At 42.2% G+C, this 18,110-nt stretch overlaps 1 protein-coding gene across 1 annotated transcript in view; it reads left to right on the top strand.

The window, feature by feature from the left end:
- LOC309566731 (thyrotropin-releasing hormone receptor-like) overlaps positions 1-6,091 on the top strand; it is a 143,732-nt gene extending 137,641 nt beyond the window's left edge. The window contains exon 3 of the mRNA XM_082272001.1: positions 5,430-6,091. Coding sequence (XP_082128127.1) covers positions 5,430-5,840 — 411 coding nt within the window. The 3' untranslated portion in view covers positions 5,841-6,091. The remainder of the gene's footprint in view (positions 1-5,429) is intronic.
- Positions 6,092-18,110: the final 12,019 nt, after the last annotated feature.

Genomic DNA, 18,110 nt, shown 5'->3' with positions numbered 1-18,110 from the left:
GTGAAGAGATACTACACAAGAAAATAATTTTAACACAGCACAATATTAAACTTGTGAAATTACCAAAGATAAGGATTGCTGGATTTTGCAAAGAAATTCGAATAGCTCGTCTACCAGCCATATAAGTTGTATGGAATGTTTTATGTCATTTAAAATGAGCAGAACAGACATCATAGAAATGTCAATTTAAAAGAGAAACAAAATGTTATATATGTTCAAAAACATTGAGGCAATTCCCCCCAACACTGCCAGGAACTGCAGCCTTCATCTTGTGTTTTATTTGTGTATGTTTCTCTCTCTCTCTATCTCTCTCTCTCTCTGTTGGTCTCTCTCTCTCTTTGGGCCTCTCTCTCTCTCTCTGGGTCTCTCTCTCTCTCTTTGGGTCTCTCTCTCTGTTGGTCTCTCTCACTCTCTCTGAATCTCTCTCGCTCTCTCTCTGTGGGTCTCTTTCTCTGTTGGTCTCTCTCTCTCTCTTTGGGTCTCTCGCTCTCTCTCTGGGTCTCTCTCTCTGTTGGTCTCTCTCACTCTCTTTGGGTCTCTCGCTCTCTCTCTGGGTCTATCTCTGTTGGTCTCTCTCTCTCTCTCTCTCTCTTTGGGTCTCTCGCTCTCTCTCTGGGTCTATCTCTGTTGGTCTCTCTCTCTCTCTTTGGGTCTCTCGCTCTCTCTCTGGGTCTATCTCTGTTGGTCTCTCTCTCTCTCTGTTGGTCTCTCTCTCTCTCTCTCTCTCTGGGTTTCTCTCTCTTTGGGTCTCTCGCTCTCTCTCTCTGGGTCTCTCTGTTGGTCTATCTCTCTCTCTGGGTCTCTCTCTCTCTTTGGGTCTCTCGCTCTCTCTCTCTCTGGGTCTCTCTCTCTCTCTCTTTGGGTCTCTCTCTCTGTTGGTCTCTCTCACTCTCTCTGAATCTCTCTCGCTCTCTCTCTGTGGGTCTCTCTCTCTGTTGGTCTCTCTCTCTCTCTTTGGGTCTCTCGCTCTCTCTCTGGGTCTCTCTCTCTCTGTTGGTCTCTCTCTCTCTCTTTGGGTCTCTCGCTCTCTCTCTGGGTCTCTCTCTCTCTCTCTCTCTCTCTGAATCTCTCTCGCTCTCTCTCTCTGGGTCTCTCTCTCTGGGTCTCTCTCTCTGGGTCTCTCTCTCTCTCTCTCGGTGGGTCTACTTCTCTCTCTGGATCTCTCTCTCTCGGTGGGTCTCTCTCTCTTTTTGAATCTCTCTCTCTCTGAATCTCTCTCTCTCTCTCTCTCTGGGCCTCTCTCTCTCTCTCTGGGTCTCTCTCTCTTTCTCTGTGGGTCTCTCTCTCTCTCGCTCTCTGAATCTCTCTCTCTCTCTCTCTCTCTGGGTCTCTTTCTCTCTGTGGGTCTCTCTCTGGGTCTCTCTCTCTGGGTCTCTCTCTCTGGGTCTCTTTCTCTCTCTGGGTCTCTCTCTCTCTCTCTCTCTGTGGGTTTCTCTCTCTCTCTCTCTGTGGGTCTCTCTGGTAAATGTTTTTAGTGCTTTATAATTATCATAATTTTAAATAGTCTGATTTTTATTTTTCATAGTAGTAACATTATTACAATAGGACTTGCCACTAGTGAATGAAAATAGTTACAAAGTCACTCAGGACTTTATTTCTGTGTGTGTCCCTATTGAAGTGATTTTTTGCTCATTTCCTGTCTTGGTGACACAGGGCATGAAATGGGAAGAGTGGTTGTCACTGGGACAGGAAAGCACAGGCAGCAATCTATACTTTGTCAGAAGTTTAACCCCTTCCTCATAATATGTTTTTGTCCTTCTTCCTGTGTTATGCTGGCCATACACTAGCCAAAAAATTGTTCGAACATCTGTCATTTGGTCCGTTCGTTCGTTTTTCGTCCAGTTAACGGGCACAAGTAGAAAATCGGTTATAACTTTTCAGAGCTGAAAAATCGAAGGAACAGTTTGGAAAATTCTGGTGAACGAACGATAAATTGAAAGGTTAATGTGTTTCTCGCCCGAACTGTTTGCACTAGGCATATGTGACAAAATGAACGAAAAACAGATTCATTTATGTCCAATGAACGATTTATCAATCTAAATTACATGATGGCACGATCGTCTGCTCTCACGGCCGAGTGTTCGTTTTTCGAAAATGAGTTTGAAGGATTTTTCGCATAGTGTATGGCCAGCATTAGAGAGATTTCCCATCACTTGCGGTCTTAATGACAAGGGAGGATCTCCCCAATAGGCACACAGCAGATACTCTGAACCTTTCTTGTTCCTCCCAAAACAAAATAAAATGATTCAATGGCTTCAAACTTGGAAGCAAGATGCTAAAAGCACTGTTCAAATACAAATATGGGAACTATTTTACCTGTCAATGGATTTTTAATTCTGTACAGCCAGTCCTTCAATCCAAATTTCCAGCCAGACCTTATAGCCTAGCACTCCATTGCAGTAGCAGTGGCACATTTTGGTCTGTAACACACCTCCAGCCTGCTGATTGGGCAACAAAGGAGCAGAAGCACACTGATAGTGTCACTATTCTGTCCTCACCTCCTGTTGGCATGTTCCCTGTTACCATATGTGCATGGCAGCAGAACCTAATTGGCTCCTGGTGCTGCCACTCTTTCTCTCAGTCTGCTGCTATAAAGGAGGCTGTAGACAGATTCAGGTACTTACACTGTGTACCGCATGATAAGTGCACCGATTAATATGCAATAACTCAACAAAGGATACGCACGTCAGATTACTTGGCAATTGCATCTTGCATCAGCCAATATGCATTCCTCTGCTGGCACACATGGCCTTTTCACTGATAAATTAGGACAGTGTGGTATTATCCTAAAAAAAAAGTTAAAGTGTCACTAAGCCTACATCATAAATATACTCTCAATGCTTGGTGTATTACATGCCATTCATACTCACTCAGTCACTATGAGATTCGTTTTCTGTATTCTGCAAAAAAACCTGGTTGATCCTGCTGCTTTCTGTCTCCACATTCTTTCTATGTCCCCAATTCAGCTAGGGATTGTTCAGCTGTGGTGGCTCTCTGCACATGCTCAGTTTTTACTGAGTTTCTATGCTGAGCATTTCCTCCCTATCACATCTGAGCAGTCTATGTGACTATACAATCATACATGTGGGCGTATAGACAGTGGTATATGACAGCCTACTCCCTCCCTCCTTCTCCATGCCCACTAACACATTGTAGATTAATGGTGGCTTTACCTCCCTCTTATTCCCTCTTATTCTAAGAGACAGGCTGAAGGGGCGTGACACAGCCTATGACTGGCAGAAGTCCGCCTACACTATGTTATCATTAAAAATAATAAAGATTTGATTTCAAATACACTATATTGTCAAAAGTATTGAGACACCTGCCTTTACACACACACATGAACTTTAATGGCATCCCAATCCTAATGCGTAGGGTCAGTATTGAGTTGGCCCACCCTTTGCAGCTATAACAGCTTCAACTCTTCTGGGAAGGCTGTCCACAAGGTTTAGGAGTGTCTATGGGAATGTTTGACCATTCTTGCAAAAGCACATTTGTGAGGTCAGGCACTTATGGGGACGATAATAAATAAATATATACAGCGCTATATAAAATAATAAGGTGCTATATAAACAATAAAGGGACAATGTCCTTGATAAGATATGCAAAATTTATCTAATAAAAGTGCATAATAAAGTGTCTATCAAGTGCATTCCAAAAGAATTGTGCATAAACAGTCCAATCCATGAATCCACCAAACCGTGAGAATAAAGATAAAGTGCTTGATAGGTGTCTCAATATTACAAAGTGCTTATAACACCACCACCATCTAGCCACTTATGCACACTTCTTTTGGAATGCACTTGATGGACACTTTATTATGCACTTTTATTAGATACATTTTGCAAATCTTATCAAGCACATTGTCACTTTATTGTTTATATAGCATCTTATGGTTTTATATAGCGCTGTATATATTTATTTATTATTGATCCATCTTACTTCCGTTAGTGAGAAAGTTTAATATAGCTGCTGTATATTATTGCACAGTTGATTGCTATAATTTGCACCTTGTTACCCTACTTTTAATTGGGTATAAGCACTGTGTCACTTTATATTTTAATAATTGCGCTGATTATACATATTTTTTGCACTTATGGGGACGAGAAGGCCTGGCTCGCAGTCTTCGCTCTAAATTTATCCCAAAGGTGTTCTATCAGGTTGAGGTCAGGACTGTGCAGGCCAGTCAAGTTCCTCCACCCCAAACTCTCTCATCCATGTCTTTATGGACCTTGCTTTGTGCACTGGTCCAAATCATTTGATGGAGGGGGGATTATGCTGTGAGGTTCTTTTTCAGGAGTTGGGCTTGGCCCCTTAGTTCTAGTGAAGGGAACTCTTAAGGCATCAGCATAATGAGATATTTTGGACAATTTCATGCTCTTAACTTTGTGGGAACAGTTTGGGGATGACCCCTTCCTGTTCCAACATGACTGCACACCAGTGCACAAGAAAAGGTCCATAAAGACACGGATGAGCGAGTTTGAGGTGGAGGAAGTTGACTGGCCTGCACAGGGTCCTGACCTCACCCGGATTGGAATGAATTAGAGTGGAGACTGCGAGCCAGGCCTATATATACACACACACACACACACACATAGAAAGTCTTGTTTGCTCATTACATTGGCAGGCTCTGCTTACTGCTTTTTATATGCACAAGTGAAAGTCTTATCAACATAACTAAAGTGACTTTTTTTTAAAAAGCAAGACCAGCAAAAGAAGAATGTTTATACTTGCCTTTCCCACCACTCATATCTCTGATTTCCCCTCTCTGTTACATGTGACACACTTCTGGGTGCATTGAATGCCTATGCCCTGCTGCACATTCTGGTTCATCCCATTGGCCTCTAGGACATGGTAGTAATGAATGAGCCAGTGGAAGGAACCACAGTGCATCCCAGCATCCAGCATTCCTGGAAGCAGAATGGGAAGGTTCGTCATGATGCCATACCTCTGGAACAGAATAGTTGGTGGGACAGGTGGACATAAACACCCTTGTTTTACAGGTCTTGCTTTTAAAAGAAAAAACAAAGACTTTAACCCAAGAATAGAGTCTCTTTAAGATAATCCTGCTATAATAACTCAAAATCTATAAATTAGTTTCCTGTTTTAAAGACTATTGATGGGAAGTGTGAACTCCCCATATGCCTGTCTTTTTGTAGCCTGAAACTGTCTGAATTAATTACAATGGGTTATAAGTCTGCTGAGCCGTTATCTAAGCAGGTCTTTAGATATTTCTCCCAGAGGATTGACAATGGTAATCATTTTAATACGATGAAAAGAAAGAAGCGGGCCGCGTGGTCTTTTATTAAAACACTTGGAATGGGGAATACTCTCAAAGCTTGTATGTTCAATAATTTAAATATTTTTAGTGGAGTCATTATTGTTAATGATGCCTTTTTACTAAGCTTGCCTGTTTATCTGTCTGGCAGGTCACCAAGATGCTGGCAGTTGTGGTCATCTTGTTTGCTCTCCTCTGGATGCCCTACCGTACCTTGGTGGTGGTGAACTCCTTCATGGATCCGCCCTATCTCAACGTCTGGTTTTTGCTCTTCTGCCGAATGTGCATCTACCTAAACAGCGCCATTAACCCCATCATTTACAACCTCATGTCTCAGAAGTTTAGAGCAGCCTTCAAGAACCTCTGCAAATGTGACCCGAAAAGGACAGAAAAGGCCGCCAAATACAATGTCCCTGTCTACTACAGTGTCATGAAAGACTGTTCGCACGACAGTCCCGACCATGACCTCACCATCCAGGAGGACCTCAATGGCTTTCCAACTAAAAAAGTTAACTTTACAGAGAAGTGCATAGATACCACCAACTCCTACAGTGTGGCATAATGCTGTCTGTAACTGTATATGATTATGAGTATTTTCACCACCATATTTTGAAAGCAGTGTTGTAAAGTTAAAGTGGACCTGTCTTTTAAGCCGGCAGCTGTCATTTTCCTAACTGCAACAAATTTGAATCAGTTTTTTCGTGTATTAGGAACCCATCTTACCCTTTAGAATTCCGGGGAAAGAATTCCATCATTTTAATCTACTTGTAAGTAAAAATGTGATGTTCTGAATAGATTGCAAAATAGACAGAGAAAAAATGTCCATAGTGCCACTTTATGAGCTTGTGAGGTCTCATTTACTCTGGGCCTAATTTAATCACCACAGTTAGTGGAAAAAATGTGTTGAGTTTGATCTATCCATCTTTAGACACAGAGTATAAACTGCAATTTTATTCATTTCTATTAACAATATTTTTATATTTCAACAATGTAAGCAGCTCCCAGAGAACTGACAAGCTCCATGCCAAATGATAAAATTAATAAAAAAAATGGCTGCCTAGGCGACAAGTCCACTTTAAGTGATAAGAATTGTAAATATCAACAGATGAGCTTGTAACTATTCGGTGGTGCCAAATTTCTACCTGTTCTGCCTGTTCTTTAATGTGTTTTTTATTGACAAGGTATCACTTCAAGTGCTTATATGTATTTAAAGTTCAGCTCGAACTACAATTGATATATCAGTTTTGTGTGGGCAAGGTGAGTCTTGTTCTCAGGGGCCCCAGTGATTATATTCCACCCCTTGAATGCCCATTTTGATGCAATTGCTGCAGCTATTATAAAACAACCATTAGGATGGTTTCCTGATGGTGTTGCAGTAATGTAGTGCTACAAACATATAGGAGAAGCAAATGGCAGGTGGAGAGTCAATATCCCACAAGGAGGTTTGGTCAGCAGAGTCATACATTTAAGATGGCGGCAGTTGCTTCAAACCACCTTTGTCCATCCAAATCTAACAAAATCAGTCTTGGGTAGACCAGTCTTTAATGATGGATTAACCTTGCAGACAAGCTTGCATTTTAAAGTTTTCTTCATGCCCAATTACCCAATAAAGGTTCTTCATGCCCAATTACTTCAGATGTGAAGCATAATTGGCTAGCGTAGGTTTTAAAGTGGATCCAGAGTCTAGATACATCAACAGCTACCTCCAAGAGATTAATCCTACTTCAGCTTCCCAACTAATTATTGCTTCCAGGTCTGAGTTATGACCCAGGGTGCAGTTTGTGAGTAAGCAGAGGCCATGACTGGCTGCCAAGGCTAAAGAGATCATAGTTTCCACCCTGCTCATATAGTGGACCTAGAAGCAGTGACCTGCTAAGAAAAAAACATCATTCTGTATGATGGGAACATTGGCTCTCATGTATCAAAATGCCAGTGCTGACTTTAATGCAATATAACTGACCATCGGGTTCAAACATCTACCATTTCCAGGTACACATTTGAATTGTATTTGGAAGCTGTGGGTCGGTAAAGACACATTTATACATCCACCCTATAGTGGTGTTCCCACTTCCCACAACCTCAACAACCAACAATATTTTACCTCCCTTCCTGGTGTTGTTTGCAATATAGGGCAAACTGACCACCAGCTGGTAAAAACTAGCTTTCTGGTCGTAGTACATTGCCAAATTTGATACTCTCTAGAAAAATGCAGGATGAAGGGACACGAAATACACTGCAATTACATTTTTCCTGAACTCCATTATTCCAGTACCTCTAAATATACAAAAATTACTTTATGTGAAAGAGCCACTAATAAGAGTCTCAAATATGCATTTAAAAGCGTTGACTCCTGTAGAGAAAATATGATATTTGACATTTCTTAAAAGTGAAGCTCAATATCTTTCTGGATGTGAAGTCTTCAATTGTACTTTGACTCTCCAATTCCTGTGGTCACAAGCTCATTCCAGAGAAGGCACCTTACTTGTAGTATTATGGTCCTGGAATATTTACTACCTATGGACCTTTTCTCAGCTTATTGAAAATGGTTTGGGGAGAAGACCAAGGTTACTCAGTGGATAGGATCAGGGAGGGGGGGGGGGGGTTAAGAAGAAAGATAGATGCGCCTAAACGCATAGAGTAAATAGGAAATGGGGACTGAAAGTCCTGTGGGGAAAGGAATAAAAATAGATAAGGTCCAATGAACATACTCCCTCCTAAAGAGCCAAGAGATATTGGTCAAATCCTATGGGAAGAAGCTGGGAGCTCCAGGGTTGCCAGGTAGACAAGTATCTATTTTGCCAGTCCATTTAGCTTAAATCTTTTTATATAGCATGACTGAGTTGATTTTATACTTAATTTCTGCCAAGGAGAGGGCAGATAATTTATCTCTGAATTTTTTGTGCTTTTAATGGAATTTCGCCATTTTGGCAAAATGCAAATAAATCAGTTGGGACAATGGAGATAATTGATGGGTTTTTTAAATTTTTTTTTAAGGCTGGAGTGAGCTTTAAATGGTTCCCAAGGGTTAAAGAACCTCCTTTCTGCTATCTTGGGCCAGTCCTTGTTAAAAAAAAGGACCCCTTGTTAGCCTTACTATTGCATGTTTTTATTTATTTTTTTAATAAGAGAGAAAGATGGACAAGCAAAAGAAATATTAAAGTAAAAAGCGACATTGTGAAATTGCAATCAACCAGACCAAAAAAAGGAAAGAAAAAAAAAAAACAAAGAACACCGATTTAAATTTAACCTCTCCATCAGATATTCCAAAATCATGTAAATAATGAAAAAAAAAATAGATTGGTTGTTTTCCAAGCACATTTTACCTAAGCAGTATAGTGAGGGTAACCAAGAATTTTGTTTAAACGAAATTTCGCCAATTGCAAAATTAATCATTTTACAATAATATCAGTGTGCTTTAATATCAAAATTTACCACTTTTAGTAAAAAATAAACACTTTTGAGGTTCCACTAGATCAGCCATTCTCAACCAGGATTCTGTGCATCTCTAGGGTTTCTCTAGATGTTACTATAGATTCTTTGATCAGTGGCTATTTCGCCTCCCATTTGATGGTTCTTGCATAGTTCCATGGCTAATGCCTCTTGGAGGAGTCAGCACGCAGCATGGCAACAATGACCTTTTTAGCTGTCTGTAATGGGGGCATTCTGACCACCACTGTGAAAGAGACATTCTTCTCCCTGACCACCAATGTAAGGGGCTTGTTTCCACTGACCCCCAATGAATGGTGTTAGCAGCGGTTCCTAGAGGGCTGAAAAGGGTTCCTCTGGGGTAATAAAAAATTGAGAAAGGTAGCACTAGACCAGTGATGGCGAACCTTGGCACCCCAGATGTTTTGGAACTACTTTTCCCATGATGCTCGACTACAATGCAGATTGCATGAGCATCATGGGAAATGTAGTTCCAAAACATCTGGGGTGCCAAGGTTCTCCATCACTGCACTAGACTGTTTTTTTTTTAAATTCTAAGCAGTGCTTTAAGTGGGCCGGTATGCACTGGTACTCAGTACCGCCACTTCCAAATATGGCTCTTGAGCATACCGCCACCTCTCCATGCACCTTAGCGTACTGGTACACTCATTTTGGACATCTGCGCCCTCAATTGCCCCCCCAAGAATATTTCCCACTCCAGAGCCAGACCAGTCACCACCAGTGAGTCCCCCTGCTCCAGAGTCCCAGCCCAGGCCAGGGGGGGGGGGTGCTCTGTGGGGACCCTGATGTGGGGTGGGGGGGGGGCAACAAAATGCATAGGCTATAATAGAGTACCGGCACCTCTTTTGAGCCACTTAAAGCAATGATTCTAAGAGAGGGTAAGAAATGTAGTTGAAGCCTTTTGTTTTCTTACCTCTATGCTTTGGATCTGGAGAAGTGTTTCACAATGAAGCCAGATAAGATCAACTTGTAATAAACAGCCTGAGAGTCAAAGAATGACAGCTTCCGTCTGGGGCTTCACTCACAGATATTTTGCATTGTGAAATCCCTTGCTGAAAAATGTAAGCTTGCTTCTGTGATAGTAAACCTTCAATCATGCACAGATCATCACCAGACCGTAGAAAGATGCCTTACTGGATTTCTAATGAAACATATTCACATCTTGGTTCACATGCTCTGATTTCTTTGTAAATAATTTATAAGAGATGACTTGTACATACAATTCAAAGTGAACCTGTCCTGTACACTAAAGATGACAGACTAACAATATTCCACAAGGTGCCTTCAAGTACCTTCAACAGTAAAGAGTATCTGAAGCCTACCCTTTGTTTTCTAAATGGAGGTTATTTTTTTTTGTTCATACCTCTTTCTTTAGGGTTTTCCTTCGCTTCAGTCTCTACGAAAATTCCTTCTTAGACAGTTGTCACCAGAACAGGACATTGGAATTTCCCTCCTACTCCTGATCTGGTGTCAACTCAGCATTTTAGGCTACGTTCACATCTTGGCGTTGCTATTACAGGCGTTTTATGGGCGTTTTTTCAGGCGTTTTTATGGGCGTTTTTGCAGGCGTTTTACAGGCGTTTTTAGATTGAATAGAGACCAATGGAAAACGCCTGTAATCTGCCCAAAAAGAAGCTCATGTACTTTTTTGAGCGTTGGGCGCTTTGCTCACAGCGTCAAAACGCTCAGATGTGAACAGGGGCCATTGTCTTGTTGGGCGTTTTGAGAGCTGATCCCAGAGCAGAAAAACGCCCCCAAAACGCCCAAAAACGCCTACATGTGAACGTAGCCTTAGACTTTTTATCAGTATTAGTCTCATTGACAATATAAACACAATAAAAACCAGTATAAATATATAGTGAATCTCCTCAGTGGATGCATAGACAGCAATAAAAATCTAACCCTTCTCTAATAATCCAACATGAATAAAAAAAAAAACTTTTCGGCTTTGGAAACATTTTTAAGCCCCACTCCAAACAGAAAATGCTCTTTAGGTCTATATGCAGAGTAATAATACTATATTCCTCCCTCTACCTGTGTGACTGGTCTCCCGAAGCCTCTTCACTAAAGCTCTTTAGCTGGTGGTTGTGGCTGGTAGAATGCAAGACCAATAGCCCCTGCATTGTACATGAGGACAGCAAGGGCCCATCCACAACCCTACAGCCTCAGGAGTGAGGAATAAGGTAATACAACCTTTTCCTCTACCCCCTAGACTTATCAAGAATGTAACCGTAACCCTTGCAGTGCAGGTGGTGGGGTCCATTGAAAAGGTATTTCTTTTTTTATCCCAGAGTTTAGCCAAGTGGCCCTTACTATTCCAAATGTGCCCTCTACTTTACCCTCATCTTCAGCTCTGATCTGAAGCGTGACCACCCCCCCCCCCCCCCTTGCTACAGTTCACAATTTATTGATCACTTCACCAGCCAATAAAGAGGCAGCTGCCTTGGAGTGATGGAAAGTAGTGGTGGACATGGCAAAGTTCCAAGATGGTATACCAATAGGCCTGACGATAAAAATACCCAAGAGTATTTTTGGTTTGTCTATTTAGCCTACATGATGGGTTCACTTTAAAACAAAAAAAAAGTATAAAATATGAACATTTTTTCCTGGTTTCCTTCCACCTTTACAAAACCAATTTGGGGCAAAGGAAATTACCAAGAGAAGTATGACAGTTCACCAGGCAATTTTAGGCAGCACATACACTTTCCTGTCCTTCAGGATTATAAACCTCAATGTCAGGATTTGAATTTGCAGATAATTAACCACTTAAGCCCCGGAAGATTTTACCCCCTTCCTGACCAGGGCCTATTTTGCGATTCGGCACTGCGTGACTTTAACGGACAATTGCGCGGTCGTGCGATGCTGTACCTAAACAAATTTGACGTCCTTTTTTTCCCACAAACAGAGCTTTCTTTTGGTGGTATTTGATCACCTGTACGATTTTTTGATCATGCGCTATAAACAAAAAAAGAGCGTCAATTTTGCAAAAATAACAATATTTTTCACATTTTTTAATATGAAATTCCCCAAAAAAATGTAAAAATCAAAATTTCTTAACATTTTCGGCCAATTGGTTTTATGCTACATATGTTTGGTAAAAAAAAGCGTATTTTGATTGGTTTTCGCAAAAGTTATTGCGTTTACTAACTAAGGGAAAGATTTTTGTCATTTTTGTTGTTTATTTTTTTAACGAGTAATGGCGGCGATCTGCAATTTTTTTTGCAGGACTGCGACATTGCGGCGGACAGATCGGACCCTTGACTGACATTTTTGACACTTTTGGGGTTACCAGTGACATTACTACAGTAATCAGTGCTATACATATGCACTGTTACTGTAAAAATGACACTGGCAGGGAAGGAGTTAACTTTATTTGAGAAGGAGGGGTTAAGTGTGTCCCTAGGGGCGTGCTTCTAACTGTGATTGGATGTGGCTACTAGTGTAAGAACAGAGATCAACGGTCCTACATAGCAGAACCGTATGATCTCCATTCTTACACAGGGGAGAATAACAGGCGGCTTGTTTACATTAGCCGCTTGCCTTTCTCCCGCTGTAACGGACAATCGCGAGTGCTCGGCGGACATCGGGTCCGCCGGGCACACGCGCGGGGGGGTCCGTGAGGGAGCGGGAGCGTGCCTCCGGCGGTGCGCGCTCGCTCCCTAGAGACTCGCAGGCTAGCGACATAATACTACGTCGCTTTGCCTGTGAGGGGCTGACTGCCGACGTAAATAGTCGTTAGGCAGTCGGCAAGTGGTTAAAGTACTTTCTTGTCTAACATTTCGCATTTAACTAAATTTGTAATACAGCGGCTATACCCAGACTATTATCCTGTGCGGTTATAATCCCTATATTTTCCAATATCCTTATATCCTGAATATCCTGGAGAGGAAGACCTGGTGCACCATGGAGCTTGAAGCTGCCCAGAGTCATATGACAAGAGGATACAGCCCCATATAAAAGTACTCCCCCATCTGGCTGCATGAAAAATACTGGAACACAAACAGAGACAATTCCCAAAACTGAAGACAAAAACTTAAGAGTGGGAACCAATTCTGACTATACCCTGTGATTGTATTAATTCTGTCTAGTACAACTCAAAGTTTTCTAATGAAATAAATTATCTCTATATATACTTACACAACACCAACAACGTTTTCAGACTCTTTTCTGATTGGAAGAGATTATGTCGGTTTTCTTTGCAGGCCGTTTTATTGATGCTGAAATTTGCTGCTACTTGACGGTGTAACTTTGTAAATAAAGTGAGATGATGAAAATATTCTGGTCACTGTATGTGAGGTTAGTATAATCCCAATGGGGGTGATACTTCATTGTCAAGGTGTTATGTGCAACCATATGCCTGTGTGTCATACATTTGCTTTCTGTGTCCCTACCAGGGAAATTTACCTTCACTTACTGTTAGGACATAACATGGAGGGAAATATCTCCTAGGTGGACACATAGAAAAATATAATTAATTAATAATTAATGTCCAAAATTGTGAGTGACTGATTTATTAAGCTGAATGGGTTCAGTGAGGCGGCTCCCCTGAAAAAAAAAAAAGCAACCCCAAACATAAAAGCGGGTCTCAAGAAAGATTCAGATTTGTAAAACATAGCAAGGGCATTATACCAATGGTAACAGAGTCCAGAAGGATATTTTATTACATGATCAATACAAATAAGCTAACGTATTTCAGGGGTAATGTATTCCTTCATCAGGGCATAACTATAATATGACACATTATATTTAAGACCTGATGAAGGTTGAGTGTGTGAACCCCATGAAACCCCCATTGGGCCATTTTTATAAATTCTTTAATAAAGTGTCCTTCTGAATTGTATTACTATTGGTGTGGCATTTTAATTCCGCCTGCTCTATCTAAAACATAAAAAAAAAAAAAATGTTGGTTGTAGCTGAAACTGAACTCCAGGCTAACAACTAAGTACAAAGATGAAATACATATAAAGGAACAGTTTTGTCTGCCAAATGATTTGTGTTGTCCTTGCTCTATCCTGTGACTGGACAGTGAAGGGGAAGTAAAAGCCTGAAAAGCTCTTCTCTCGGTCACTCTGATGTCGCCTGCTATCAGCATGTTCCTTGATACCACTGAAGTACAATTGGCTTCTTGCCCTACTGTGATGGTGTGAGTGCTCCTGACTGAGGCACTGTGCAGAAGGCATGCTGGAGTGCTGGAGATCCGGACCTCCAGCGCACTACTAGCACAGGGCTACATAACCCTTAGGGCTTGTTTACACTTGCTTCAAAAGGTGGCATTAGACAAGCTTTTTAAAGCACTCTAAATCCCAATCAAAGCACCTGTCACTTAATAAAATGGTTACTGTACAGTCCTGTTCTGTTGTGTTTGCTGTGCATCGCTTCGAAAATATACCCCATGCCGCTTTCTTGGTGCTTCAAAGTTTTTATTCAGCTTTAGCTTAACTTTGTTTTGTAGGTATTGCAGGTATGAGATATCCCAGGATGCACTGGGAAACCAACAAACTAACCAGAAAGATGTCATCATCAGTCACCTCCAGTTAATGTGTATATATTCTGGGAGTTTCTGCTGCAGATGTCACATCTGGTGTGCAGCGTGGAGCAGCAGACAGGTGAGTGGGGTCCAGATTAAACCAGAGCAACCAGCAGACTGCACACGTAGCGTGCAACATGGGAATGCTATAGCGGAAAGTGAGCTGGGACTGGAGAGAGAGGACTGAGCGGCAGAGGATCAGCAGAGCAGGGGGATCGGAGCAGGAGAAACTAGCAATGTCACACATGGTGCGCAGTGTAGGACCAATATAGTGGGAGTTGAGCAGGGAACAGAGTCTCGGAGAGGAGGATCAGCAGAGATGGAGGTTACTACTGAGTGAGGGATCAACAGAGCTGAGGGTTACTACTGAGTGAGGGATCAGCAGAGCTGGGGGTTACTTCTGAGTGGGGCATCAGCAGAGCTGGTACTCAGCAGGGGATCTGCTAAACGAGGGTGCTAATAAGCTGGGGATCTGCTGAACATGGGTACTAATTGTCTAGTGATCTGCTGAACAAGGGCACCAATAAACTGGAGATCTGCTAAACAGGGGTACTAATGAGCTGGGGATCTTGAGTGGGGGTGCTACTGAGCTGGGATTCTACAAAAAAAAAAAAAAATCGAAAATCAACACACAGGGTATTTGCCAAGCTTCATTAAAGCTTCAAAAAGGCATCACCGGAAAACATCATCCAAGCCTCATGGAAGCATCAAAAACACATCAAAAAAGCAGGTTGAAGCCGTAGGTGTTTTAATGAGTGTTAAAGCCAAAGCAAGTGTAAATGAGCCCTTACTGCAGCATAAAAGTATGTAAAAAATGTAATAAAAAAAAGACCTGACTGCATTACAGCAATAAAAAAGGAGGCTTCAGTTGGGCTTTAGGAGTTAACTGCAGGCTCAGCACTGGCCGCTACTAGAGTCAGCCAAGCTGTGTTAACTGTTCCATGCCTAGAGTTTCCCTTTAATTGCCTTTTTCATCTCTACAGTTATGATGCTGATGAAAAAAAAAAACTTGAATGGAATCTTTAATTAGCATCCAACGATTTTGTATGCATCTGTGTTCTTAAAATACTTTCTGTAATTACCGAAAAAAAAATCAAAGCAGTAAACATAAAAGTAAAACATAAATCAAAAACTATAGAAAAAAAGTAATAAAAAAAAAAACACATAAAGAAAAACACACCACAGGTGAGCTGGTTGTGTTGAGAATTCATCTCCATTCCTGAGCGGTGTTCCCCCTTTTTCTATTGAAGATGCTTTGAAGCATAAAAGGAAGCCGATAACTGCCACGTGACAACCACCTGCCCGCTAATTTTACCAAGATTAAATTCAATCCAATCTTCTACAGATGGCAAAATTGCTGGAAATTACTTGCAATTGAAATAAGGGGCCTTCCGATTATCTCTACACAACTGTCTTCAAAAAATAATGCTAATTCCAGAGAAAACTTTAAAAGGAAAAAACTGTTTCTTTCTTTTCAAAATTAAGACTGCCTTGGTATAAAAAAAAAAAAGTAATATTCAAATGTATTCAGGGTTTTAACTATTTTTGCACAGCTAGCATTGTCAGAGGGACATGTACTGTGGCTACCTCTAGATTCTCCCTGCCTCTCGAATTCTAGATTAGTTCATTTATTTTCCAAAAAAAAAATAAAACACAAAAATACGCTGTGATTTGTATGTGTGAGAAACAAGATAAATTGCATACTTGGTGCTCAGTTGCTACTATTATTCGATTTTTTAATACAACAGAACTGTGTGACACGGGACCTCCTAGCCATAAATATTTTTTTTCCCTGGAGGAGTGGTGGTTCAACATTGGGGATCTACAGGAAAAAATAAGGCGATGCTTGCTGCCCTTGCGGATGTGAATAAATTGCACTAATTGCTCTAACAGAGGGAGGGGCTTAAAAGGTGAGCCCGCTTATCCTGTGCACAGTAACATATGACACAGTCCTTATACCCCAAAAACATTTTTGAATTACTGTGGCACAAGCAAGAGTCTAGGGGTCAGGAGTGTGTAACACATAGAATGCAAGGGTTAGGCAACGTATAGGTCAGTAGACAGAGTGCAACAAAAAATTACCTCCCTCTCCAAGCCCAAATCTCCCCCAGTACAGATCCCCCCCCAGTACAGATTACCTCCCCATTATAGAGCTCCCCCCAATATAGACCCCCCAGTACAGATCACCTCCCCATTATAGAGCTCCCCCCAATATAGACCTCCCCCCCAACAGTACAGTTCCCCTCAGTACAGATTTCCCTCCCCACCGGTACAGCTTCCCCAAGTATAGATACACCACTTCAGCAGTACAGCACATCTCCATCCCCACCGGTGCATCGCCTCTATGACTGGTCTCTCCCCCAGTTCAGCTCTTCCTCGTAGAGATCTCCCCCCAGTACAGTGCTCCCATCCCCAACAGTACAATCCCCCCCACTACAGTTTCCCTAATGCAGATCCCCCCCAGTACAGGCCTTCTCCTAGTACAGATCTTCACCCCCCCCCCCCAACAGTACAGCTCTCCTCAGTACAGATCTGCCCAGTACAGATCTTCCCCAACCAGTACAGCTCCCCCCAGTACAGATCTCCCTCCCCACCGGTACAGCTTCTCCAAGTATAGATACACCCCTTCAGCAGTACAGCACATCTCCATCCCCACCGATGCATCGCCTCTATGACTGGTCTCTCCCCCAGTTCAGCTCTTCCTCGTAGAGATCTCCCCCCAGTACAGTGTTTCCATCCCAAACAGTACAATCCCCCCACTACAGTTTCCCTAATGCAGATCTCCCCCCCAGTACAGGCCTTCTCCTAGTACCGATCTTCACCCCCCCCCCCCAACAGTACAGCTCTCCTCAGTACAGATCTCCCCCAGTACAGATCTTCCCCCACCAGTACAGCTCCCCCAGTACAGACCTCCCCCATCCCCAGTGCAACTTTCACCGCTATGAAATTCACTCACCTGACCAAATATTTCAGGAGTGAGCTTTGTTAGGGGAAGTCCTCCTTCGACTATGCCATGTGACCGAAGCAGAGGAGGAGCCAAAGAGAACCTCCCTCTCTCTGAACTTCCGATTCCTGTGTTTGGGTTCTGACAGGCGGCAGGAGCTACAGTGCCTCAGGTGCCACCCAGTATTAGTGCTAACTTCTGAGCTGCAGGCGCTCTAGGGGAATTTTGGACCCCCCCATCTCCCCACTTATCTATACCTCAGACAGTATTCACCAGGGAGCCCCCACCACCCCCCCCCCCCGCTGTGGTTTTGCCTTCGCTGCATGCTGACTCCAAGTTACGACCCCTGGGTCCAACCTGTTGTAAGTGCCATATACGACAGATGGAGGTCACCACAAACAGTCCAGAGGTCAGGATTCGTTGAGGACATGGATGGTCCAGAACAAGCCAAAGGTCAGGATGGACAGCAGACATGGAGAACTAGGAACTTTAAAATCTATAAAATAAAACCTGGTGATCCTCCCTTGAATGTACTTGTCCAGGCACTGGCCCTGTCTCTTGGTTGTGCTCCTTCATTATGACCCTGTCACATGTTTACTCTGGAGACTACAAGCGGCCATGCCGAACAACATTGCATATGTAGTATCCCATCACTTAGTACCTAGGTGCCAGTGGCCATCGTCCTTGTATTGTAGGAAAAGAAGGAATTCCCCAGTGGAGGTGGGACTATGTAGGCAACTGGACACCAAAAAAAGACAATAACAATGTTTTAAAACATAAATGAAATGACTTTTATTAATTATACATTAAAATTTAGTGGAAACACACAAACCAAAAGCATTTATATAAAATGACATGCAAGTCACGGCTCATAAAAAACTTGGAAGGAACTCAGGGGTGTGTATGGTAAGGAA

The sequence above is a fragment of the Pelophylax lessonae genome, assembly GCF_965119305.1.
Source record: "Pelophylax lessonae genome assembly, chromosome: 11".
Taxonomy (NCBI): Eukaryota; Metazoa; Chordata; class Amphibia; order Anura; family Ranidae; genus Pelophylax; species Pelophylax lessonae.
The sequence above is the reverse complement of the archived record's forward strand: the minus strand, read 5'-3'. Positions and strand labels throughout refer to the sequence as shown.